Source organism: Pantherophis guttatus, chromosome 4, assembly GCF_059756535.1.
Source record: "Pantherophis guttatus breed Tessera chromosome 4, ASM5975653v1, whole genome shotgun sequence".
In the NCBI taxonomy this organism is placed as follows: domain Eukaryota; kingdom Metazoa; phylum Chordata; class Lepidosauria; order Squamata; family Colubridae; genus Pantherophis; species Pantherophis guttatus.
In genome coordinates this window covers 117,704,403-117,731,948 of record NC_142066.1, presented here as the reverse complement: position 1 = coordinate 117,731,948, position 27,546 = coordinate 117,704,403, and the positions used below count along the sequence as shown (strand labels likewise).

Below are 27,546 nucleotides of genomic sequence, written 5' to 3'. Positions count from 1 at the left end.
GATGTTCTTAAAAAGAAAGAAGGAAAAAAAGGAGAGGTCCTTAAAAAAAGTATATAATTGTAAGCAAAACCTAAAATCACTTTCCAAAGACATTTCGCCACTGCTGACAAAAGCAGATTAAACTGAATGGGCTGGTAGCCTCTGTGATAGGTGGGTAAATTCCAGGCTCCGAAATAGACTTGCCCAGTGTATAATATTAAGCTGTTGACCATTTTATCAAGTCTTTTTAATAGCAATGATAACAAAAACAACATACTGAAGAACTGATCCAGTGGATTTCTGAAGCCTTGCCCAAGGAAAAGCAAACTGACGATGAACTTGGTCTAAAGCGAGCTCTGCTGGCGAGTCTCAGAGTGTGCAGATTTATCTTCCTTTCTGCATTTACTTAACCTGGCAATGAACTGCAAGAGCTGCCATTTATTATTCAGAGACAGACTTCACCTCGAGCAAGGACTATTTCACAAAACTGCAATAATTACCCAATAACCTTCATAACAAATATTATTATTGAAAAGCCATTGTAGAAGATCGGGAGCAGGATGAGAGGAGCAGATTCCAGGGATTCTGAAGAGACACACTTTTGCAAAAACACAGTATAATATACTTTTCTTTGTAATTATATTGCATTGACTGCATCTGTCTAAGCAAGAAAGATGTAGTTCTTTTCTCCCAGAGAAAACCTGCTTGTAAGAAATATTGAAACATAAACTACTTGGATTTTACAGAATCCAAAAAGGTCTACAATATGTATGGTCAGAATTAATAGAAAACTGCAAAGCTGAATTATATCCCAAAAAACAGTCTTGTTCTTCAAGGGGAAGGGAAGTTAGAAGTAAGGAGGTAGACAAATAAGATCTGATGCAGGAACTCTAATTGCTAATCTCATTATTAAACTGTTCAATAGAAACAGTAGAAAATATCAGCAGTATTTCTTTCACTTGCATAATGGAGCTAAAAAATTTTCCACAAGGCTTTGAACAGAAGGTGCATGCTGATCCCATGTCATGTGAATTTCAAAAGTCATCTTTGTGCTTTCAGCAGAGGGAAGCGCCATAGTTACCTTGCTAAAGTAAAAAACACTGACTTGAGCTGATAAAATTGAACTTTCTAATAGCCATAAAGAGCTTCTGATAAGGTGAAGGAAAATAAAGTATTATTCTTACCCTAAAAAATAAAATAGCAATGGCATTATCATCATTTATGCAAATACACTTTTTAATTTTAAAAATTTGGTTTACAGTGTTTTATTTTGGAGTAATATGTGTTTTGAACAGATGGGTGCATTTTGGCTTGTTTATTCAACTTGCTGCTCTGGTATGAAATGACGGATAGACTAAAATAAAATCACCATTTTGTGAGGAAAATCTTTTCTGCTCCTGTACATGTTGCGATCCTCCCCTTGTAGTTAGGTGGCTACTATAATTTAATTTTGTTTTCTGTGATCTGCAGGCTAGTTTGCACAATAACATGGAAACAGATATCATTGAAGTCAGGAGTATGCACTTTTAAGTAGAAGTGCAGAGAGTCAGTTATTTGTAGAGAACTTTGATAGAACTGTATGTCTTTCCCTGTTCTGTCTGTGAAATCAATCTGTTCATTCAGCCATCTTTCCACTAAGCACCGGCTGAGTGGTGGTTAGTTCAGGAGATAACTAGATATGGAAAAAGCGGCATTAACAAGAAAGAACTTGAACAACATTTAGCTTCTAAGTCACGGAATTATGTTCCCTAATTGTAAATAGTCTTAAGGATGACTATCACTTTTGGTTTTTAAGTTCTCACTGTAGAAGGATTTCCTTCCTCATGTGTGGGAGTAAACATAGGAATAAGAAAAGAAACCCAATGCGAAAGAATCGGGCTACTCTCCCCTGTCCCCAGCTGGCTTAAGCAGCATTTCTCCCCTGTATTTAAAACAGGGAAGTTCAGCAAAACTTTAACACAGCACATTTAAGCTGAAATAAATAATGCATTATGGCTTGAATAGTATTTTATGTGGAGTCTACTGCCTTTGGCATGTAGGACCTTTGCTTTTGAATGTGTAGGAATCCATCAGTAACCCTGCAGAGAGCAATGCTGTTCAACTGAAAAGCTATCTTTCTGAAAGTGAGATTGGGGACTTGCATTTTATATATATTTAAATTAAATTTGTATGGCTTTCCTCTTTTAATTTTACTTAAGAAACAAGCAGGGCACAAAGGTAAAATAATGTTTTTTCCCCATTCTAAATCTTGCTAAATATTGTTGAAAATTCAGCACATATTAACTACGGTAACTATGGCAGGCAGAAATCACTGCTTAAAACCGAGTTGAGAGGGGACAAATAACAATTTTATGCAATTAATTCTACTTCATATAAGTGTGAAGAGAGATCACATACATGTACATACAATGTAAATGACTCTGAATGCCTATATTCATAATTAGTCAACTTAAAAATGATAGAAGTTTTCAGATCTTCAAATATTTATTAATACCTCCACAAAATCTGTCTCTTTCAAAATAGCAACCAGAATGGGGTAAGATTCAATTATATTGCCAGATACCACTGAGATTTTAAAACTGATGCAATTCTGCTTTTAATTCTGTATAATGTGCAGAAAGAAATTACGATATAGAGAAGTACAGCCTCATTTGACATTTAATTGAAAGAAACTCTATTAGTCTAGTGTGACATATACATTGACCAACAGCTGAATTATTATTAGCAAGAGTTTAGGAAGGGAATTTGTGAATTACCTCAGGTAATTCTTAGGCTTAAACCCCCTGATTCATAATGTGAGATATCTTCTAGCTCCTTCTCTTTAAATCCACTAAATCCTTGTTCACTTGCAAAATCATTCATTTTATTTTGTATATAAAATTGCTACTGTGTCCCCAGCAGTTGCTTTCCTGAATTTCTAGGATTAAGAATTTTTAGGTTCTGATTATATGATGCTTCAGAAGGCAGGCAGGCAGGCAAGGGAAAGTTTAAAAAAAGCCAATGTTCTTTCATGCTTTCTTTCAACCCTAGAAATTCAAAGACTTAGATCTAAATCCGGCCATAAACTTTATTGCTGCGCAATCACACTCTAGTGAGAAGTGTCTGCTTAAATAAAAAAAGGATGTTGAAATAAACAGGCAGCTGGGGGCCTACCCCAACAATTGCCAGCCAATAAAATAAAGAAAGAAAACAGAGAGAAAAGAGAAAGGTAGCTAGCTACATAAATGGGCTTGTTGATTATGTCCTATAAACTTAGAGACAATCTTTAGTAATTTGCAGGGATATAAAGGTATGCCGAATCTAAAGTTATGATCAATTTCATCACATTGGAAGGAAGAACAGGAAAAGCAGAGGAAGGTATAAAAAGAATCCACGGTTGGAGTGGGCAATATGCAACATGTGCTGTATATATGGTATACGAATATTAAGATCACAGAAAATGCAACAACTTGTGTACAGCATACAAGGTGCAAGTGTGATTAATTCTGGAAGGCAGAGAAGACCCAAAGAATCCAGTATTTAAAATCAACTAAAACACCTTTATTGTTATATGTAAATATTTCATCTAGATGAAAATATTCCAGACATGCCAATAACAATGGGGTTGTTGATCCTTCCAACAAGTTTATAGCCAAAACCATTCTCCTCCCCCCATTCTTTCTTTTTAAATTGGCTTGAGGACTCTTCTTCCCATAAATACAATTTATAGAAACAAACAAACAAAGACCCTTCATGGAGCAAAGGAAGTCATTATCATTTGCTTTAGCCAACATAAAGTTAGGCCTCAAAATCCATCTCTGCCAAAGACTCTTATTTTGCTTTTCTTGCTTCGAGAATGTTTGATTAAGATGACAATAAAATTTGTTGTTCTTATATGTATTAACTCAACTCCAGAAAAGTTCAAATTATATAGGATTTGGGGCAGATTGGAAAAATCACCCTGTCTTTAAAGTAGCACCTTGAAGAGATTATTGGAGTTATTTCAAAATACTGTGAGGTCCAAAAACAAGGAGTAAGGCAAAAGTATAGCTGAGTTCTCTACTGCAAAAACAAACTTAAGCAACTTGCGCACATAACTTACCTTAAGCGCTTTTTTTCACTGAGTATTTGAGAACTTGGGGAGAGATACTTCTGTACCTAAACCCTGACAATTTGAATGACCAGGAGGCACATGTAGCCTGTAAGAGAGTCAAATGAAGTCCAGCGTCAGTGTGATTATATGTTATGTGGTATATAATGTTGGATGACAACTCCCCAGAACCATAAAACTTACTTTAATGGTACCACGTGACTTTTTATAGCCAGTGAGCCTATCTGTCTGTACTATGGATGATTTTACGATCTAATTCATAGACAAAACCCTATTCATTTGGTATCCAAATGTCATATAGCTGGAACTTGGGCTTATAAAGTTTACTGCTTTATAACTTTTAAGGGAAGATACCAATATACTTCGCCTGTAAATCTACAGATCTTTAGTTACTCTTAGGAATTCAGAAGCATTAACCATTCAAGCTCTGGGTTGGGTAAGTAGTGTTACATTTCTAGCAAAATTAATTGTAGCAAAGCTAAACAAAGAAATACATATTTATTTGAGTTGAGTTAAGACAGTCTTTCCCCAATATCTGTTAAAATTGCACATGAAGTGTAATTCATGGTAGATTTTGTATAAGAGTCTCTGGAAGATATCTATAACTGCCCACCCGTTAGTTTTCATTAGTTCCCTCTAGAAAGCTAAAGTTCTTAGAAATGAAGTTGAGAAAAGCAAATGCTTGTTTATATGTTTGTTTCTTTGTTTGTTTGTTTGCTTGCTTGCTTGCTTGCTTGCTTAGGAGAAAGAGTTAACAGTGTAGTATCTTTCTTCCCCCCAAAAAATGACAAACACTTCTGTGTTTCTTATACAACATTCAACCCAGAAAGCAATCTTTGCTCAGTTTACAGGGGCTATTGGGCTCAGTTTCGTCTCCAACTTTAGTCTCCAGACTAAATGTGGAGCAATATATGAGTCTCTGTAGGGTACAGACCAGCTCCCCCTCAAAAGGCAAAAGACAGAATAGAAAGAAAAAGGGGAGAAGATCCCTTACAAAAGAAAGTTTATTTTTCCAGTCAGTTGAAAAAAAAAATCCACATTTCTTTTTTTAAAAAAAGATCACATTTTTTGTTCAAACTTTGACTCTATTTGTAACTGTGTCCACAAACAAAACAAAAACAACAGCCCCCCCAAACCCCTATACTTTTCCGAAGCTGCGCTTAATAAAAGCCATTTTTAAGAGTTCGTGCAAAAAGTCATATACAAAGGCACAGCAAGGACATACTGTCTGGAATCACAGTTTTCGTCACAGATTCACTATTCACTACACGTTTGGACAAGTTCAGCTTGTTTTTCATTATTTCACCTCTACAACAGCCATTAATGACACAGGAATTAGGTAGTATTTTTTTCTGATTGGAAATCTTGGTCACAGCTTGGAGTTATACATACACTGACACGTTCAAACACACATGCATGGTTAAGCACAGCGAGGGCAACAACACAGAGAAAAACACTGGGTTTAAACCAGACTGAGTGTGGGGTGCGGGAGGGAGGGAGGGAGGGAGGAAGGTAAGGAAGGGAAGCCTCCTTTCCTTTTCTTAGTGTTTGCGTAGGACTATTTTTTTCCTGTTTTTACAGTTACTTCAAGTAACGCCACTTGCTTCATATAAATAAGTTAAAACATCTACATTAAAAAAAAAAAGACAAAGCTATTCAAGACAAAGAAATGCACAGGGAAGCCGATCTACTGTAACACGCCGCGCACTAGGGAGGCTCAATTAAACAGGCTCATGATTATTAAGATACATCAGCAGAGGGTTGATTCGCCCTTCTAGGGAAGTTAAGCAAAGAGAAATTACTGACGCGCCTACGCAGGGTCAGCATTTATATAATACTGTTGAATTGTTGTGGTGTTTTTGTACTTTTATTGTTTTTCCCTCTCTGGGACAGGGGCTGGGGGATGGGGGAGAAGCAGGGCTGGCATATCTCTTAAGGGCGAAAGGCTCCTCCTGCAGCTGCCATGCTCATGCTCTTCAGCTTGTTATCCTTTTTCCATTTCATGCGCCTGTTTTGGAACCAGATCTTGATTTGTCTCTCTGAGAGGCAAAGAGCATGTGCTATTTCAATCCTCCTCCTGCGGGTCAGGTACCTATTGAAGTGAAACTCTTTCTCCAGCTCCAAGGTCTGGTAGCGGGTGTAAGCAGTCCGAGCCCTTTTCCCTTCGGGCCCCCCTATGTTGTCTGCAACAGGGGAAAAGAAAATAATAAGGGAACCGGTTTAGACTTTGGCAAAAGGGACATACCCTCCCTCTTCACTTTGGCTCCTTGCTGTCCGTTTTTCTCTCCCTTAGATTTCTTTTTCTTGTTAGTATGTTGATTTGAGGAAAAGGCTCAACAAGTTCCTCCTTCTCTCCTCCTCCTCAGTTTTCTCTCTCCCTCTCTCTCTGTCCTCCCCCACAACCCTTTCCTCAAGTAATTCAAGCCTGGTGAAGTTTAAACAACTTCCCCTTTGACTCTCCTAATGAAGGGCTGATCAATTCAATTCCAGCCCGGAAGCTGGAGACCACGCAGTTCGCCTGCATCTGTTCTTCAGCCGGGTCTCTATTTGTGCGTAAAGTTTTTTAAAGAACTTATTTCCCGATTATCTGCTTATCAGATAAAAGAAAAACTAAAAGCCCCCTCAGCCTGGTCCCAGACCCAGTCCACTTCGAATTTGAAACCCACTTATTTTTTGTCAGTCAAGTCCTCTGGCTGGAGGAGAAATTATTTCCATGCCGAGGCTGAAGGAGTGCAGAACTAGCTTCCCTGAAACCCTTCCCTCTAGGCTCTCCTAACTTTCCCCTACTTTTCTCCCAGAGAAATCTCACCCTCCTGCCTTCCCCCCCCCCCAACACCCACAAGACCCACACACTATTTCCTCAACTTCTTTTTGGATATAATTAGTAACGGTGTTTTCACTGGACAATCTTCGCCATAAATTACCGAAGTTGACACGCACTATTCAAGCTGGTTCGCTCGCTCACTCCCACCATTTCCATTCAAGCGCCAAGTCCTGGAGACCTGGGGAAGAGTCCTTAGGAGAGATTGCCTTACATTACCCCGATTTTCGTCCTCCACTGGCCTTCAGCTACGCTGTCCTTTCCAAAGGGGATGAGGGTGGGAAGAGTTTGTGGCTTCCTCAAGAGAGAAACCCACCTGAACTGGCAGCTAGTCCGACAAACATGTGGCGCCCGGGCGAGAGAGAAACGTGGAAAGAGAAGGAACTTTCTTGTCCCCGGCTTCTTTTTGGCCAACCTTGTGTCCCTCGGTTCCCGGGCCCCTCTCCCCTCTCCCCCTCTGCCTCTAGACCTGCTGTATTAGGTTACATATAAAGAAAACCGGGCATGCTTTTACCATGGCTTATGTGAAGTTTTCTCATCCAGGGGTAGATCTGGGGCTGGGGAGCCTGTTGAGCTGTGTTTTGGTCGTTCTGCTGAGAGGTCGCCTGCTCGTTGTTGGCGGGAGGATCCTCCTGGGCGACCGGCGACGTGCTAAGCCCTTCTCTGCCCAGGTGGCTGGTGCTGGTGCTGCCACTGCCGTTGCTGCTGGCGCTGCCGCCGGCGCTGGCGGTGCCGCTAGACGTGGACGAAGTGCTGGTGGTCGAGTTAACGGTGGAGGTTTTTCCCCCACCGTGATGAGCGTCGCCGCTGACAGGCGAGGCGGCCACGGCGGCGCAAGGCAGCGAGTCAGGCGGAGGCGAGTGAGCGGCCGCCGCCCGGTTGGCGTACCTGGCGTCGGGGGTGGCGGCGCTGGCGCTGGTGTTGGCGCTGGAGGGGTAACTGCCGCCGCGAGCCCTCTCTGTGGCCCCCCCTGGCGCAAAGTGGCTGGAAGCAGAGCGGGCGACGCTGAGGTCCATACCATTGTAGCTGTAGCCGCCGTACCTGCCGGAATGCATGCTGGCCGATTCCCTGAATTGCTCGCTCACGGCACTCGGATCTCCATAATTATGTAACGGATACTCCGGGCCATTTGGGTAGCGACCGCAAAATGAGTTTACAAAATAGGAGCTCATTTGTTGTTGTTGTTGGGGCTTGTTAGGGGTTTTTTTTTTGTTGTTGTTGTTGGCTTTTTTTTTTTAATCGAGGGGCCTTGATTTGTGGCTCTTTGCTTCGTTTTTTGGTGCGTCTATAGCACCCTTGCACAATTTATGATGAATTATGGAAATGACTGGGACAAGTACTTGGTTCCCTCCTACGTAGGCACCCAAATATGGGGTACGACTTTATATCACGTGCTTTTGTTGTCCAGTCGTAAATCCTGCCTGATGACCTCTAGAGGTAAACTCGCGTACTAAATGGGGGAGTTGGGTGGATGCTAGAGCGTTGGGGCGCGCGCCTGGAGCGCGAGCCCGCTGCCAGCTCCTGACTGTCAGTCGGCCTCGTGCGCCACCCTCTGGAGACTTGCTAGATTTTCACTTTCTTCAGCCCGGAGCTGCTGCAAGACTGAGGTCGAATTGGGGTTACAGCCCATTATAGCAAAATTATGACATCTCTCTCAGAGTACCATTAGTAAAACCAATTGTAAGGGACTGTGGGTTTTAGGTTTAAAAAAATAACAAAAATTGGGTTTTGGGAAATATGCATATATGTATATATGTATGTATGTATGTATGTATGTATGTATGTATGTATACACGCACACATATATACACATACAATTTTAAAAAATGATTCAGAACATATAAGAAATAATGAATCTCTGTAATAATAGTAACTGAGCAGCAACTTCAAGAGGAAGGAAAGATTGGGATATTTTTAAAGTCAGTGCCAATTTTAAATTTGTATTCAATATAAATGTCCTGCAGTATTTTTTTTAAATAGAATTCTTTCATGGGCTTTTAAGAGACACAAAGAAAGAGAAAATTCAGGAACATTTTAAGGGCTTGCAAATTTTCTCCACCTCATAAATATAAGCGTAGTGGTTTTGTTTAGTTAGGTACTCCTTTTTATTATTATTACTAAGAGTCAGATTTATAGTCCAAGTGCTATGCTTTTCACATTATTGAAATATAATATGCATGCTTCCATATGTACATGGTGGCACCAATGCACTATAATATAATTTCATGCTACTACTAAAGAAAGCCTTCACCTGCACTTTCTAACACACCAAGAGTATGAAATAGCTGTATTCTTATTTAAATTTGGGGTGTCTTCCCTAAATATTGCTTTTTTAAAAATATTTTAAAATGGGAAAAGAACACATCCACATCCAGGATAAAGAAATTTTAAACTAGGTCAATAGAAGAAGAATTGAAAATACTTGATGATTAATGATATTAAATAATCACATGGATCCTAGTAATCTGCCCATCAACAAAAGTCTAGCTCTCCTTTTTTCCACTCAGTTTACTGTATTTTTACCCCTTTAGAAAGGCTAATTATTTTTTTTAAAAAGCTATACTCCTATACTTTTTTAAAAAATTAAAATATACAGCAGATAATCAGCAAGGTTTTGAATTATATTTCCCATCCCACCCATTATCTCTTTTGAAAATCCTAATTATGTATTGGGAATTATGCATACATGTTAACATTTCCTCTTCTTTTTTTCTTTAAACCACATGAGGATGCCATGTGCAACATCATTCAAATAAAGTCCCAAAGAAATCAATATTATTACCAAACAAATGGTTCAGGTCTGAGATGAAAAAGGGTAGAACAAAGCGCAACTATTTATTTAAGTGAGTTAGCAGAAAAAATATGCAGAATAAGCTCCCTATACTTCTAGAATCCCACTCTGGAACCAGGTCTGACCCTTTTTAATGCGGAGAAGCTGCATCAAATGGTAATTTTATACAAACACTTAAAATTTTTATTTAAAAATAAAAAAAGAAATTAAGGCATTGCTCATGTCAAAAAAAATCATTTAAGCACCTCAATCTACAGAGCGGAAAGCTGGCTATTACTAAGCTTTTCTACTGTCAAGAATTCTACTGATACAGAAATTCACAGTTTATTGAAAATATATATAGATGTATTTTAATTAAGCCTTTGGAAATATCTGCATAACAACAACAACAAAAGAATAATAACCCAATAAATTGTAGGGCTCTGTGTGTGTGTATATTTGTGTGTGAACTGGGAGGCATGTTGATGAAGGAAAAAGCTACTAATAGATGGTTTATTCTCTTAAGCATAATTTTACTCCCCTGATTTTTCCTCTGTTTCTTCTTCGCCAGGCTGGGTGGAATTGATCAATTTGCTTTCCTTTTTCCATTTCATCCGCCTGTTTTGAAACCAGATTTTAATCTGTCGTTCAGTAAGGCAAAGAGCATTTGCAATCTCAATCCGACGCCTTCTGGTTAAATATCTGTTATAATGGAATTCTTTTTCTAACTCTAGCGTTTGGAACCTGGTGTAGGTTTGCCTGCCCCGTCTCCCATGCGTTCCATACACTGTACCTAGGGAAGCAAACATATATAACCGCGAATAAGCAGGCGCGCCCGCCTTTCGGTTAACAAAGAAATCGGGAAATCCTTGGAGCTATATGCTCCTTGTTTAAGCATGCTTTCTAATTTAGGGGACAAGATCATGTTCTGCTGCTCACAGGGTCAGGTATTTTGAAGTTATCTTTTAATTTTTAATTTTATTTAAATTTTGGGATTTGGGGGCGAGCAGAAGCATTCCTTTTTAATAACAGGAAGGGAGATTGTTTTCAACGTGGCCATTCCCCTTGGATAATATATGAATAGGCCCTGGTATAATAGGAGAGTTGCTTTTATGTTATGCTTTATGTCCATATTTGCAAGAGGATTTTGACTTGGTGTAACCAAACTGGAATATTTTTCAGTCACACTGATTTCCAAAGGAAGGAATTAGCAATCCTACTTGTTAATTCTTTCCCATTTTAAACATGTGGAATTTGAAGATGCTTGTCTTGTCTTAACAGTCTCCTGTTAAGTTCAGTCAACTGACACCAGCACCTAAATAGATTGCAAGCCCCAATAAATTTAATAGAATCTATTTTGAAGGAAGTGGTTCTTTTAAAGAAAGTAGAATAGAAATAGAGTATAGAGGTAAATTAAATTATAGTATGCTGCTTTAAAGGAAGGTCATTAATGCTTTAATGAGAATAGACTGAAGCTCTCCAAAAGCTTTTGATTTTAATGTTTCACTGTTAAAATATCCTTAGACTTTCTAATTCCTCTGGTAGAAGAACAAAGAATGACATTCTGATACATTGAAATGGTGGTGGTGGTGGCCATTGATCAAGTTTTCTTTCTTCCCACCCCCTCCACCCCATTAGATGATTTGTGTGCGCGCGTAGATATTACCAGGAACGTGCATTCAATAGCTCATTCTTATATACTAATGAGTGGGTGAAGGGAGGGGGAAGAGAACTCTCACAAAATATATGAAGCAGTCAGAACTCTACCCTTGTATCACTCTTTGGCTCTGATAGACAGAGAAGCTTCTCTGGTAATGATGATGAAGATGATGGTGAGCAGTTTAGCAACAGCAGCCACCCAGTTCTTAAGAAAATATTGATTTTTTTGAAGAGTGTTAATAGTTATTTCCTTAAGATTTGTTTCCAGGTATGTGACACTGCAATGGCAGGCTTCATGTGCTGACTCAGCCTTCAAAAGGCATTCCTTGTCAAGATAGTCCTCCACCTGTCAGGTTGAAAGAGAACTTGAAAAAGAGTCTCAGGAAATCCCTGGGCTTTGAACCTCCTCTACCCATCCTAGACAGTCTGAAGATGGCCCATTTGAAAAAAAATACCCAAAAAACCTTTCTTCCCAGGAAAGAAAGAGAGATGGAAGCTCCCCTCAACTACCACTTCTGCAGCCCACCTCCCTATTTATGGTTACCTTTTATGACTTACCAGCACACGAATTCATCCTTTGCATCCAAGGGTAAACAGGGCTGGTGTACTTCCGGTCGCTGTTTTCTTCGTTTAGGATTTTGGCTGCCCCGTTTTCGGGCTTGTACTGCTGGTCAGAGGCAAAACAGGACAAGTAGTCCCCGGGGTTGCTGGCCCTTGGTTTGCCATTGCCGGAGGGTGATGAGGCACCGCCCAGGTCCTTGTCCGAATAGAAGCAAGAGGCTCCATAATCATAGGCTGCCCGGTTGCAGGCGATGACCGTGTTGGGGCTGGACTGTTGGAAGAAGCTAGGGGAGGAATAGGGCTTCTCCTGCAGGCTGCCGGCCCCATAAGAAGCTGGGAAGTGCCTTAGAGCCTCGTAGCCAGCCGCGGGGTGATAGAGGGGGATCTGCCCCAGGAAGGACTCTTGTCCATTCGACAAGCTTCCCGGGAAAGCGGGATTCACGAAATAGGAACTCATGGACGCTCCCCAGATCCCGGACCTTGATTTGTTGTGTATTAGTACATCTGGCTATAACTATTAGTAGTCATGCGAGTGGTTTGTTTCTGGATGGCCGAGCGCCAAAAGCGACAGCAGCAAATCGCACCAGCTGATGGCACGGCGACCAATGAGCGAGCGGCGGACGGCCTTCTCCCCTGGGATCCGCCGCTACCGAGCCAGCAAAGTTCCAAACAACCCCCTCCCCCCCCCGGCTCACACACACACACACACACACACACACACACACACACCTCCGACGCCACCGAGCCTAGCAGATGGCAACTGGCCACCGGGCGCTCTCCTCGGTGTCAACACGGAGAATAGGGGTGCGGGGAGAAATTGCCCTTGGGTAACCTTCCCCCCACCCCGGGGAGGAAATGGGTGGTCGTCAGTCCTTAGGTCAAGCGGAGTTTTCCCACCTAAATGAATGAATGACGCCAGGGAGAGACTCCCAGCGACGGGTACCTGACTGCTTACAGCAAAGAGGCACCGCCGAAAACTTATCTTGCAAAAACCGCATAGTCTATCCAGGAGAAGCTCCCCCTCTCCTCCCCCCCCCCCCACGCTTCCCGGTTCATTCACCCTCTTGCCATGAGCTTATGGTCTCTGTCCCAGCCCAGCCGCAGAGACGAAAGCAAAGAAACCGCGTGGTATAGAGGTGGTGTCTAAGAAACGCTTAAAAGTGGGGACTTGACAACCGTCTCCAAAAGGGAGAATCTGCCTGTTTAGAAACAAACTGGCGAAAAAGAGATTCGGTCTCAGTTAACCGTTTCCATTCATGCCCGAGTCAAAAGCAATAAAACGAGGGTGCCCAAAGCATGTGGGAACATTTTCCAGCACAACCCAATGGGCAACTGAAATCCAACGGAGTTGCATGATTTCTCTTCCCTGTTTCTAATGAAAGGTATGTATACGTGTGTGAGAGAGTGTGTGCATGCATCGACATCCTCGAGAATGGCTAAAAAAAAAAAAAATTCCCCAAAACCCCTTCTATTCAAGATGATCCAGACAATATAATTCAGTTAATTTAATCCTCAGATCTGAAGCAAACAGGAAACGGTGATTCTCCGACACAATTGTTGTTGCTGCTGCTCTTTATTTGTTGTCAGTGGGGGTATTCAAAGGAAATCTCTCTGAGGATGTTAGCTGCTGCTTTGAAGAGAGGAAATTATTCCAATAAAAATTTCCCCCTGTTGTTAGTCTTTTAACTCCCCAAATGATATCTTTGTAACTTCAGTCTGTTGTTATAATGAATCTCGCAGGAAGGTGGGGAGCAATTAAGTCACCCCATCTTGAGACAGAAGACCAATAAAACCAAATTAGGAGAAAGAAAGAAAGAAAGGAAAGGAAAGGAAAGAAAAGAAAAGAAAAGAAAAGAAAAGAAAAGAAAAGAAAAAGACAGTAGATACACACTTTTGAAATCTGCAAACTTGACAGTAATTTCAAAATACAATGGGAAAATAATTAGGCCTGAAGTTACAACACTATTAAGGGACTTAGAAACCTGGAAAGAAAGGAGGACTTTCACAAGGAGGCTGGCAATTTCTGAAGAATCATCTCAGTCTTACCTCCTAGGAAATATGAATAAGATTAAGGCCAAGTATCTCCCTGTGCCAATTATTTCTGTCCTTTGTCAGGTGTTCTTCTGTTTTCCAAACGGCTACTTTGTTGGCTTTAAAACCATAAGGCCTTTGGCCAGTTTGGTTATTTTTTTAATTTCCTGACCCCAATTAGGGTATCTCTAAAACAGCAGTAAGTTAAAATAGCTGCTGTCACCATCATCATCCCCATTTTATGACCAGCTTTCTTTTGGTCCTCAACGGGAGTTTCAGAAATCCTTCCAACAATGGATTCCCTCCCTGCCCCCCACTCACCCTCGCTAAACAAGATCTATAAATATATATTTTGGAGTGTTGGAGAAAGTAGTCCCCAAAATGGAGAATAGTTATTACTGTATCAAAAATGATTTTTTTATTTTACAATACAAGAAAGTGAGAGAAAGAAAGAAAGAAATGAGAGACACAGACACAGAGAATATATATATATATATATATATATATATATATATATATATATATATATATATATATATATATTCGACATACATAGAACAAAAGATTTCTATAAACGGAGTAACATATTTGTTTAATTGTAAATTTATCTACATATACCTTGATATATTGGTTCTATTGATTGGTTCATTTTCATTAATCAATTACTAAGTTGTACAACTTTACAAAAATATAAATAGCTAGGAAAAAAATGTAATTATTTGTAAATTTAATGCAATAAACAGGGAATTCTTCCTGAACTCTTACATCCACAGCAAGCATAATTCTATATAGAAGGGATAACATCTGAACGAATTACTGAACAACAACTAGAGCAAATTACAGAAGAAAAAAATGGCCGTTGTCCAGGAAATGAAACTGTACTAAGAGTACACTTCCCCCCACTCTTCCATCTAGACATTTGGAGACACACATCTGTTAAACAGAAGTTTTGCCAAAGTCTGCACCTTCCCAGAGGAATCCAGACACATTCTCTGAGATACTTTCTTAATGAAGAAGCAAGGTAAATAACTTGGCAGGGCTCTTGAAAAATACCCAGCAAATCAGATCAGACTTTAGAACTCTTTCAAATAACAACCTCCATTGATTTAAAACGTGTGACTACCATTTTAACAATGAGGGCCTCCCGCTACCCTGCTACCCCTCCTTTTATTCAATCCAAGCCATAAGTCAAACAAAGTTGGAACATAGGTGGTGGGGGAAAGGGGAGGTAGCTCTATTTAAGTTTAAAAACTCCTTTTCTGTGAAGGTACAAATCCACTTACAAATTTTTATGTTTACGGAGGGAAAAGCAAGATTTAACCAACAAATCTAATCTAAACAGATCTCTCCGTCCGAGCCATTGTTTAGATGGGAAGTATATTAGTAACCCTCGGGATAAAGTCATCGTCTCTAGGTCGCCCTGCTGTAATTAGCGCAATCATATTTTTTTAGAGGTTCTCCCGCCTTTCCCTGAGTCCATTTAAAATACAAAAATCGTCTGGGAAAGAAGAACAACATCTCCGCGTGTGGATATGCTCCACCAACGATAAGCAACCCATTCAGTCGTGATTTATTCGCCGGCTCTCTTTCAATTATTTATTTATGTACCTGGTGGCTGCCCCCGACTCTCTCAGCGCCTAGTACCTTTAAGAGCCACAGAGTGGCAGTACTGAGTAATGTTCTCTCGCCGATAAATAATCCGACATTCACTGCAGCTGCAGTCAAGCAGATACTGCAATGTAATATACACGTAAGTCTTTATCAATTCGGAGAATGGATTGGGAGGGGGTTGAAAACCTACGGTATTTTTGTAATATTTAAGAAAACCGCTAATCGTCCTCAACGGCGGGGATAAACACAAGAACAGAGAAACATTTCAATCCTACAATCAGAAATATTTTCCTCTGTACAAATAGAAACCACATCGATTTGGGTGAATCATGCACAATTTGCCTCTATTAAAATATTGCACAAACCCTCACATCTTCCCAGCTATTCCAGTTAAGATCGTTTACATTTCCCCCCCCCCATAAACAATGACCGAAAAGATTGCTTGAAGCATTTAATTCCGCTCACCACCCCAGCACCCCAGCACTAATGACAAGACAAAACAAAACAACAACAACAACAAAAGAAATGTTCGGGTTCTTAAAACGCTGTCATATGTTCCTGTCTCTCAGCCATCACATTAGCAACACCATAATATTGCGTTCAGGTCTTTCCTATAAAGGCATCACCGGAATTAATCGCCATCTAAAATTCCAAACACGTGAGGACCCGCCTCCGTCCACCAATTTATTTCCATTCCTCACAGGCAAGTCAAAATAAACACAACCTCTTAATAGCTTCCACCGCAAATTAAATCTTTGCAAGGACCAAACCAGCCCTCATAGATTAGACACCACCTTTTTTGGGTTTTCCAAATCCACCTATCTACGAATGAAGCCGTTCAGCGGAGGTTTCTGGAAAGCCACCATGCTTTCCAAAGGCAGCCTTTTAACCCAGCCAATGGAACAGTAAGAGTGTCAGGATGACACTTGGAGCCCGACGCTGATTTGTATGCGCTAGGCAAACTCCCGGAAGCTCCGGGTTGCATTGGTTCATTCTCACTCTTAGGCAAATCGACCTTCTCTCGAGCTACGGAGGCTCAGACAGCGCGCAAGGCTGTTTCATGTAACTAACTGGGTCTTGCTTGCTCACGCTCTCCTCTGCGTTTCTCACCTTGTAGGTCCTGGCTGGCAGGAGCCCCTGCTACTTTGACAGCTGCCGCTTTGCATGCCGTGGAGACGAATGGCCTTCCTTTTGGTGCCAGAAGAAGCAGGAAATTAGCCAGGTTGCGAGTTGAAAATCTGCCACCCCACAGCTTTGAATCCAAGATGCCACACCTTCCGGCAAAGGAGCTGGAAAATGCCATTCCAGACCTGCGTTCGAAGCGACCGCCCGTACCCAGTCTCCATCCACTCGACTCCCTTTTGACTTACAAAGGACATATGAAAACCCGGGTGGGTGGATGAAAGGGGTGGGGGGGTGGGGCTGAAATGGCAGAGAGATCCGAAGCAGGACAGAGCAGAGCAAAAGAATGCAGCTCTATTCTTGCCAGGGAAATTATAAAAAAGTTCATGTTCACGATTACCACCCACATGACCGCCGACAACCAATAGAGAACCCGAATCACTCGTAAAGTTGTATTGCAAAGTTGTAAATTTTCATAAACAACAACGGATTTATGGCCTTTTCCTCATCACCAAGAAAGAGGCAGGACTTAGGAAGGCGCCATTTTACCAGAGAGACGGTCCTAGATTTTTAAAGGACCCACCATTTGGGCAATCTCCCCCCAACCTCCACTTTTTGCATTGAAATTATGCTAAATACATTTAGAGGCGAATAAAGTGTCAGGCGTTGACTCTCTTTCCACATACGAATTTTTATCATTTAGCTCCTTCCTTATCCGCTTTGCTTCAGGTTTTTTTTTTTTTAATGGAGTGGATAACGGACTGAAAGAACAAAAATAAGAACAATATCTCAAAAATATTTGAAGATATACCACGGAAGAATAGCTGTGTTTCGTTACTTCTGTCTCCTTCCCTTATATTTAGCATATTCAGATCCCTGATCTGAGAATATTCATTTTGGCAATTGTACCCTATGCAAAATGCGGGTTTATATTTAGGCAGGGAAGATGCATTTCAGCCCCACATTGGAATTAAAGTTATGCGGAAGGAGGACATAATCCTAGCTCAACTGAAGCCAAATTCATGGAGCCAATTGAGATGTCAAAGGAGAAAACAGGATCTGTCTATCACTCTTGGTTCCAATGGAAGAAGCTGCATATGAAATCTATCAGGATTGTGCCCACAGAACCAAGCAACTTTCTACTTCTGTAATATTCTTCCACCTTGGTGAATCACTTTGCAAATGAGTTTGTGCTGCTGTTTTCTTCCAGGTAGTGAAGGTAGTGAGGGTACCATTCTTATTTCTTCAGGATATTTACTTGTTCATATGTCTTATATTTTATTGTATGTATATTCTTTGCTTGCAAAACAAAAACCACCACAATGCATTGTCATCAAGCATTTTTTTATTTTTGTGTAACATTAAACACTTGGGTGATACACAAAAGCAAACTTCAAAGATAATTCATACATATATACACACATACACACACACACGCGCGCGCACTTCCCTGCCCCTTTTAATTTTAACATGAAATACCTCAAGGTACACAGTGTACAGAGCAGAAAAAAACACATTTGTAACATACAAGTTATGAATAAAGATTAGCCAAAACTTTAATGGTGGAATTTATTTATAGAGGTTTTTTTTTTAATGTAATCATGCTACAAAGTTACCCAATTTAGGACAGATTTTCCAGTTTATGATGGAGTTTGAGACAGAAGAAACAGGCAACGTTTCCAATGCAGAGGTTGTCTGAAATGTAGGAAAGTTGCAACCTTTTGTACTAAGCGAGGGAAGAAACTGGTGAAAGAGCAGGTGATGGTTGTTTAAATTCATTTAACTTTTTTTAATTGCATAAAGCACAATTAGTGGACAAATTTCAAACAAAACACTGAATCAGCCTTCAGGAGCACAATATGAAAGAAAAGATGAAGCAGATTTTACAATGGATACAATCAGAATTTATCTCATAAAATTCTGGGCTAGCGAAGACTTGAGAAGAAAGCTAATATTGCAGCATATTTGACTTAATTTAATAACAGCCTTGCAATAAATATATTATGTCTTAAAAACTCTAAATTATATTCATCAGTACTCCGCACTAAACCTCCGAACCAGGCGAAGCAGGCCTTGCAGTTTCTGCTTGACAATATCAGATCCCACCAACACTGTTCTTGCCCCCTTCTCATTTATACAATACAATTTTGGTGATAGGTAGGCGGAGTTACTAAATAGGTAGTTTTCAAAATAGGTAGTACGAATCATTGCAGTTGAGTGTAGTGGTTTATTATTTTTTTTAAAAGGATTTCTTCCCCCACCCCAAACCCCTCCCCAGTTATTTAAACAAATAAGCAGAAAGTCCAACTACTTGGAAGTATATAGAACTTTAGTGAAAAATTAGGTAGTCTGAAATTAAGCCTAGTGCACTTTTCCCTTTCAGATTTTTGGGATCTGTGCAGTCAGGTAGTTTATTTGGAAGCTAACTTAGTTGGGGCTCTTGCGCGCTCTCTCTCGCTCTTTCTCCCCCCTTTCGTGTGCAAAGAACGGGTAATTGTTGGGTTCATTTTCTTTTCACAAATATCAATTAAAAAATTAATAACTATGTTATTTATCACTTGTTAACATAAATGGTGACCAGCTTGGATGCCCAAAGCCAATCTAGCCCAGATGTTGGACAGAATGGGATTCTGCAATTTAGACAGAGGATAAAGCCAGGGGATGTCTAGAGGTAATGGAAGAGATCTACCCTGCTTGTCCTCTCCCCAGACTTTCTCTGAGTGGAAATGGCCATTAAAAAAAAAAAAAAACAAGGATAGTTTTATGTTTATTTTGTTTTTAACAAAAAGAAAGAAAGCTTCAGGAGAGCGTTTACAGCTGTCACGTGCAAACAGCATTTGAGAAGAAGCTCGGGGTGAGCCTTCTCCTTCTCCCGCTGGCATTTATTCTGCGTCTTCTTCCTCCTCCTCTTCTTCCTCCTCCACCTTTTCCACCGAGGTAGTGGCGGGTGTCGCCTCGTTGGCAGCGGCCGCGCCTCCAGCGGCGTCCTCTTTATGTTCCTTCTTCCATTTCATGCGACGGTTCTGAAACCAGATTTTGATCTGCCTCTCGGTCAAGCACAGGGCATGAGCGATCTCTATCCTCCGCCGGCGGGTCAGGTAGCGGTTGAAGTGGAATTCTTTCTCCAGCTCGAGCGTTTGGTAACGGGTGTAAGTCTGACGCCCTCTCTTTCGATCTGGACCTAAAGGAAGGAAGAGGGAGGGGAGGGATTGGCGGAAACCATCTAAGTTAAGGCAAGAAAGGAAGACAATCTACCTGAATAAAACTCAGAATTTACAAACAAGTCGGAAGATAAATGGAGTCAGTCCTACTCATCCCCAGCCTCCATTTTTTTCAGATACAATACTCGGCCGCCCCAAAGGCCATTGAACCACGCGGGGTTAGGCAGATCTTCGTGAAAGTCCCCTTAGTGAACCTCTACTTGAAAATAAAACACCAGTAAATAGTTCTCCTCTCACTTAGAATCTATCACTTACAAAATAATTCGGCTGTGTTCTATGCGGCTGTCTTTCTGACTGAAGTCACCCTCATAAAAAGTGTGGAGGTTGGTTTCTAAGTTTTTAATGCTTAACCTCAAAGAAAAATCCGAGACAGGCAAAATGGCTTAGCGGAACTCTGGCGAATATTAGGTCACGTTCTAGGCACTGCCTGGGGGTCCAAGTCTTGCCCTCAAACTCTATTCAATGTCATTTAAAATATTGCCTTCGTCTCCCGCCTTGCCCTCGTCTAGGGGAGGGCAGCGAGGTTCTCTCCCCCAACCCCTACACACACACACACACACACACATACACTTGCCTGCCCATCTATGACAGGTCCATATTTTTCTGACAAGAAAATTCGAGAATAGTAAAAAAAAAAATTACATATTTTAATCCAGTGCATGCAGGTGGCTTCTCAATCGTTGCAGTCTCCTCCATCTCTGCCCGCCACCCCCATTCCCACCCGAGATTCCCCTTCTCTGCCGCTGCGGGCAGAGAAAGGCGCCCCATCGCCAGGCTTGCTCTCCGGACCCATCCGCCACCTTCGCCTGTTTTCCCTATGGCGCAGCCCAGAGTTCAGCCTGACTCTCCAGTCCCATCGTGAAGAGGAGTTAGATAAATTTACGAGGCTCGAACTCATTAATTGGGCAATAAAAAGTTTTATGAGGTTCATTTACATACAATGCCATAGGCTTTTGCGCAATGGCGCCTCTGCTCTAATTAAAAGCGAAGAGGCAGGCGCACTTTTGGCGAGGAAGTTTGCATGCGCCGCCTTGGCTCGCCTGCCTGAGGTCGCGTAACATTCGCCCGCAGGTCGAGCTGTCCCATTTTATGTTTTTGAACAAGGCTTTTGGTCTTTCCCCCGCCCGCTCCCTCCGCCTTCCCCATACCTGAAGACCTCATCCAGGGGTATATCCGGAAATTACTCTCAGCCTGGCTGTGCAGGTTGCTTTCCTCCGCTTTCTCACAGCTGGATTTGGTTAAGTCATTGCAGAGGACGGGAATGTTCTGATCAAAAGAGGAACAATGCAGGTTGTAGGTATCAGAGCCCAGGCTGTATCCGGAAGAGAACGGGGTTTGATATATGGCACTGTTCACATTGTACAAGGCAGGCATGGAGGAGGTGAATGCGCTAGCGCCTGGTCCATAGCCGCTTCTCTGGGAGTTGGTAGCAAAGGAGCAAGACGTAGGCTCTGCATTTTGGAAGAGAGAAGCAGCCCCCGTCGTATATTTGCTAAAAAGAGCGTTCACATAATACGAAGAACTCATAATTTTGACCGGTGATTTGTTGTCCGGTAGGCTTCGGTGTCGGTTTTACGAGGTAGCGTGATATATGATAACATTACACCCCCAGATTTACACCAAACCCCATTTTCTTTTGGACCGAGCTGCCTCCACCACGTGACCAGTCATATGACCCCATCCGCCAATCTGCTCCTGCATCACAGGTGGTGGAGATCAGGGAAGCGCACAAGGTCCTGTAATGGAAGGGAAGAGCATCACAGCCGCGCCTCGCGAATGGCCGAAAGCAGCCGGCGGGTTCTTTTCCCCAGGCGCGATGCCACATAGCCGGCGGGTCCGCGGAAAGAAGCCGAGGAAGTGCCAAGGAACGGGGCCGACTTGGGCTGTGGCGAGGCAACTCGAGCCCGGCGTTTGGAGAACGAAGGCCGGCCGCCTTTGCTTTCGCCCACCCTTCTCTTCCGCTTCTGCCAAGTGGGCTATAGGGACGGGGAGTCGTCATGCGCTTTCTTTAAATCTCCCCCAGCCCAGAGACAGAATCCTCCTTACCGCTTGAATGAAACTACCGGCTGGATTTGGGATTCCCCTCCTTTAAGTTTCTGTGCCGTTGGCAGCCTTTTGCCGTATTCCAATCCGGAAGAAGAGCGCAGTTGGATCCACGCAACAACCCTTCTCATTAATATACCGTAGTCTCCCCACCCCCACCCCCCACGCAACCAGCGCAGACACGGGCTTTCTTTCTCACTCCCGGCCGGTGGGGTCCTGAGGATTAACGGACATCGACACAAGCGCAACGCCGCCACCATATTCCTGTTCTTTTCTTGTTTAAAAAAAAAAAGGAAATAGCATCCCCCATACGGTGGTCATTGAATCTGTCTTTGTGTCCGCGCGTCATATTGATGGGTTTGTGAAATTCGGTCAAAATGGTTGCCTTTGCTATACTGATAGCAGATTTCTTTGCAATACTGTCATTCTATACGGCAAAAATCACATCCCTCCGTTTCTCCTTGGTTACCAACTTCCAAAAGGGCGGTGGGGTTGGAATGGATCCTAGCTTGTTTGCAAGCTTTTCAAAGAGGCCTGATAAATATCTTCCAAGGCCTTTCATGTGTCTGATTTTGTATGCTATTCCAGGGAAGGCTGCATCAGAAGATTCGTTGCAGGAATTACGACACACACAAGCCCTTTATTAGACGGCCTGCTTTGCCCAATAGCATCGCCCCGATTTTAAAAAAACAAACAAACCAAAAACAAAAATGTATTTGCAGTGACAAATAAAACAAACGGGCTTTCATAACCTTTGGGAAGGGGAATATCCTCGAATACGGGTGAGGGTGTTGAAATGTATCTTTTTAAAAAGCACTGCTTCTGTCCACCACCTCCGGCGCCCAACTTCTTCAGGAAACACAAACCTTTGGAGACCTTCTATTCTTGAGCAAAGGCAGTACCCTTGCCCACAGATCACAGACAACAGGATTCCTTAATTTTTAAGAATCCAGCCCCCTCCTACACACACACACACACACACACACACACACACACACACAACCGGGAGAAGGTGGCTCTTCTCCTGCTTCCTTCCCCAGCCCCCTTGGTCATAAAATGAATTTCCTCCCTTCCATGGAGACGTTTGCACAGAGGCATCTTTTACTGCCCTGGTCTATTGCACATCATAAACTGGAAGGAAGACAATAGAACTGTCCCGGAAACTCTCCCCTCAAATTATGGAACTGCCTATCCTATGTCTACAAAGAGCCTCTCACGCTCTAGAAGCGACACTGATGATATTTCTCACGGAGCTTTGAGAGGGTACCACCACCCTAGCCAGTCCAGTAAAAAGCCAATAAAGGCCATCGCACAATAGGGCTGCGGAATGAAATGGTGATCCTAATAGTGTAATCATATGGACTCAGATATGAGATCCTTTGCCTCTCCAGCCCTTCGCTTTTTAGGGGAAGGGGATCCCAAGCTGCACAGTTTGGGTTCTTTTCGGCCCCCCGGTTTTGACCCGCACTCTTAAAATGGCTGTCAAAACCAAAGGTAGGCCAAGGGAGGGCTCCCTTTTTCCCATCCCATTCGCTTTCCTGGAAAAATCTTTTTGAAATCAAGCGAGCAACCCTACAAAAGCCAATGAAAGAAGGAAGAAAGCAAAGCGAACCTGCAAAGGCAATCGAGATCAAAGAAGCCGCCGGCCACCTCAACATTGAACTAATAAATGCCTCCCCGGGAACAGTCCACGAGATGGAAGAGGGGAGCGAGACAGCAAACAGAAGCAGCATTGGAGGCGCGGCTCCTGGTCATGCAAACCGTGGCTTCGCAGATACTCAAACTGGTTTAGGGTCGATCAAGACAAGATGCTAGTTTCTCATATCGGCCAGGGACAGACTTAAAAATAAAAATTGCCTTTAAAAAAAAAGGTTTTCTGAAGCCTGGAAACGTTCGAAATTTCCCACAAGAATTGTGTAGTAGGTGGACACACAAGCTCACGCGCACCCTGAGAATAGGGGCGGTTTTCTGATAAGGCGAATGTCTAATTCTCTCAATGTGAACTTCTTCTCCCCATAAGCTCTAAAGCACGTTGAAAATGAAGCTACCCGTTAGCCACAATAGTATGGTTGGAAACATCTCTCTCTCTCTCTTTCCATTTTAAGTCTTTTTTCTGGCTCTGGCGTCGGATTGCGGAATTTTTCTCCAGTTCAGAAAGGAAATCCTATATGCTCATTCTCTTTAGAAACCTGCTTAGAAGTGCGCGCGCGCACACGTTCAGACACCCTAAAACGACTCTTATTTTTTTATAATATATTGTTTATTGCATTTCATTTACGCCTGTGAAATTAAATGAAACCCCTCCGCCCACCATATTTTCTTCTGTATCCAACAAGACCCATGCCCTTCAAAAATATTCCGTCCTATACGAAGACGTAAATTGCTTTGTTATATGTTCTGAGAAATCTTTGTTAAAGCGAAAATGTGCCGCTTCAAAATATTTCCCAATTGCTTACGCTATAAGCCTGCTTTCTGCATTTGGAAGCAAAATAGTTACTAATTCAGTTCGATTACAGCTTTGATTTTGCCATTTGGCATATATGAGCTCCCCTCTCCTTAATTAGTCTTGTCTGCTCAATTAAAAGTTTATATGAGTTACTCAAGTTCCGTTTTGCATTTCACCACAGGCGAAGTGTGGTGGGATAACATCACCAGATTATATTAAAGGTATTATCTTATCAATAAGGATTACATACTTAACTGTGATAGGTCATAATCCGTTCATATAAATTTTATTTTCCACTAGGACTATTTATTAAATATAGATGTTGCATTCCCTCCATAGGCTTTCAATATTTTTAATGTCAAAAATAATTGACTGTTTTCCTTATGTGGATTCTTCTTATAACATTAAACCAGAATCCTTTCTGTGCTTGAATTTTGAGTTTTCCTTCGCTGGTTTTATTTGGCTCGGTAGTGATGGATTTCTATGTCCTCTTGTAAGTGTGAAGAAGATGTACATTTTCAACATTTTCCCAATAATATCATATTTTTCTTTCATTTTGATGTGATGCATTTATGTTTCTTATATTCCGAAAACCTATTTACAGATAAACATGAATTTCAGGCATTCAATTTTCAGAAGCCAGAATGTGTTCCTTGCTCAGCTGAAATGAGAATAAATGCAGAGCTTCTCCAGAGCGGGAGCTAAAAAGAGGTATTAGTTTTTTATCAGAAAAAAAACCCTGAAAATGTAAGAAACAATAAAGGTCCCAGAATAAAAAGATAGAGACCTTTCTACAACCGGTGGTATGTCAGCTTGTGAGCATTTGCATAACATAATTAAATCAGATCCCACCGAGTCAAAATTGTTTAGGACAGAACAAACCCCTTAATTGCAGAAAATACATCTGCTGGAAAATTCAGTGGCTGGTAAATAATTTTCAAATTAAAAATTAGTCGTTTTATCCTAGCAGTTCAGTTTGTGCGGCCTGAGGGGCGGTGGGTGGGGGCGAAAAAAAAAGCACAATTTCAAGGACAGCCTGTCCTCCAAAGCAAGCCAGAGTCACGTTTGGGGAATGTAAATGAGGCAGAGGAAAGATACCCTTGTGTTAGAAAAGAAGGATATTCGCACCATAGAGAACTGCCTAAAATCCCTATCAAAAGGGGAGCTTGTTCGGTTGTGTTATGTTTTTCCGAGGGGGGGACCTGTCTATTTGTTCCATTTGGAAGCATGGCCTTTAAGCTCTTTCTTAGGATTGCTTGTACCAATGATACAACCTTTCAATCATCCACTGAGGCTTTCCCGGGATTTGAATCTTTGCAGCTGTAATATTCCTTTTATGCTTTCAGTAAAGATGGTGCAGCCTGCTTATGTTTCAATCCTACATACCTATTGGGGTGCTCTATTAAATGCCCCGTTAGAGAATGCTGATGGAATACAATTGCACACACTCACACCATCATAAGACCATCCTGGGCATATTTACTAGGAAGTAAACCCCACATTATTCAGTGAGGCTTACTTCATAGAGTAGCTTGCTGCCGGGGTGGGATTGAGGAAATATAAATGATTGTATTGTGTGAATATATTTGCCTGCATGATTTATATTTGCATACAGATATTATTGTGCGTATCAATTTGTGCATATCACAGCCAGTTAAATTATGGATTGGTTCTTAACACAAATGTATTTGTATTTTATTATAGGTTTAACAGTTGAAAATTTAATTTTCCCAAAGATGATACATACTTGCATATATCCGAAGGGATAGAATCCAGTTCAGCCTCTTTATTGAGCTGAAATGAGCCATTTTTAAACCTGAAACATGTGTTTGTATAGATGTGTCTGTATGTGTACACATCTATAGATATGTGGATACATACATGCACACATATATATACACACACACACATCACATCACATCACATATTACCGATGTCTGACGTCACAAAATCTGATCTTTGATACATTTTTAAAATAATAATAAAGCCTAATGGTTCAGAGTTCTGAAATTAAGATTTACAATAAACGACATACTGATGAACAACTGGGTTCAGTTTTAATCAAAACTGGCTTAAATTCCCACAGAGAATCTGGTTTTGGCGTGAATAGATCTGCATCCAACCCAGCATTGCTGCATTCCTTTTTAAGCGTTCAGATATTCATAGGGGTAAATAGGCAACGAGCACTTTTTGTCCTTTGTTAAAATCCAATCAGCAGTTTCTAACCCCGCATATACAGGATGCTGCTTCCAGAAAGTCGACATTTTAGAATCTTCCTTTGGCATTCAAAAACACCACTCTTGTTTTCATGGAACAACACTGCCATCTGCTGTTTATTCTTGGTCCTTGCAAATGATCCAAAAGATTCAGGATCCTTTCTAAAGCGTAAAAACCGCGGTGCTCCCTGCATTGCACACGTTTTAAATAATCTGCCTCGCCGTTCCTTGGCTATTGTAGGAGAAGATCCCGGCGGCAAATTCATTATAGATAAACGTCCACCGTTCAAGCCTACATTCCAGAGGAAGGGAACTCATAAATGCAGGCTATTTCCGCAGTCCGGCTTTATCTGAAAGAGCCAGACAAAACAAATGAAAGGACTTTTGTAGAAAAACTAATTGCGGCTGGACAGTTGTAAACTCATTAAGGGCCGAATTCCAGACAGTTTGCAGACCCGCCGTTTATTAGGCCCTCCAAAGGCTGGTGCTTTGAAGTCCCCCCAGTCCACAACAACAGAGGGCGTCCCAGATCCCAAACTCCTGGGACAGACAGAAATTCCAGGTCCCCGACCCCCTCCAATTTCCTTTCCCGTCGCCAAAGCCGACCCCGTTTTTTTCCACTTGCTCAGAGATAAGTCCCACCTTTTATTTTTCCTTCGAAACAAAGCAAAAAATAACAGCCAGGCAGACCCCGTCCCGGGCCAGTCTAGGGTGGGGTGGGGGGATTTTTATTATTATTTTTTAACAGACCTTGAGACCCGGATGAGGTTCTCTTTCACCCGCCGGCCCTTTGCACCCAGAAAGGGTTACAGCCGTCATTTTCTTTTATTATATGTTGCTGATACCGTCTTTATCCCAGACTTATGAGTTGGAGGGGCGGGCTGGCGCTTTTAGCTTTGGAAGAAAGTGGGGCATTCCCAGAGTTTCTGATTGTGGGTGAAATTCTCTTCAGGTAGTTTGTGGAATCTAAAACTTG

The 27,546-nt window shown here is 41.7% G+C and overlaps 3 protein-coding genes and 1 long non-coding RNA gene across 12 annotated transcripts in view; 1 reads left to right on the top strand and 3 right to left on the bottom strand.

Moving 5' to 3' along the window:
• Positions 1–8,062, bottom strand: part of HOXA5 (homeobox A5) — a 144,950-nt gene extending 136,888 nt beyond the window's left edge. For 5 of the 8 annotated variants that reach the window (XM_087892632.1, XM_087892633.1, XM_087892631.1 and 2 more), the window contains exons 1-2: positions 7,405–8,062; positions 6,162–6,252 (exon numbers count right to left, since the gene is read on the bottom strand). In XM_087892632.1, coding sequence (XP_087748758.1) covers positions 6,162–6,252; positions 7,405–8,062 — 749 coding nt within the window. Of the gene's footprint in view, positions 1–3,497; positions 6,253–7,404 lie in introns of those variants that run through there. The other 3 variants (XM_087892635.1, XM_087892636.1, XM_034401909.3) reach the window with 3 other exon arrangements.
• On the top strand, positions 12–18,204 carry LOC148114322 (uncharacterized). Of its 2 annotated transcripts, none has more exons than XR_015734007.1 (2): positions 12–593; positions 16,640–18,204. It is a non-coding gene; the product is annotated as an uncharacterized LOC148114322 (long non-coding RNA). The 2 variants fall into 2 exon arrangements; XR_015734008.1 differs by lacking the exon at positions 12–593 and adding an exon at positions 4,311–4,505.
• Positions 9,697–14,275, bottom strand: HOXA6 (homeobox A6). Its single transcript, XM_034401911.3, has 2 exons — positions 11,878–14,275; positions 9,697–10,453 (listed from the first exon to the last, which is right to left on the bottom strand). Exons 1-2 carry the CDS (start codon positions 12,335–12,337, stop codon positions 10,194–10,196), a joined length of 720 nt encoding a protein of 239 aa, XP_034257802.1. The 5' UTR covers positions 12,338–14,275; the 3' UTR covers positions 9,697–10,193.
• On the bottom strand, positions 17,972–21,607 carry HOXA7 (homeobox A7). Its single transcript, XM_060685729.2, has 2 exons — positions 21,014–21,607; positions 17,972–19,825 (listed from the first exon to the last, which is right to left on the bottom strand). The coding sequence occupies exons 1-2, from the start codon at positions 21,390–21,392 to the stop codon at positions 19,527–19,529; spliced, it is 678 nt and encodes a 225-aa protein (XP_060541712.2). The 5' UTR covers positions 21,393–21,607; the 3' UTR covers positions 17,972–19,526.
• Positions 21,608–27,546: the final 5,939 nt, after the last annotated feature.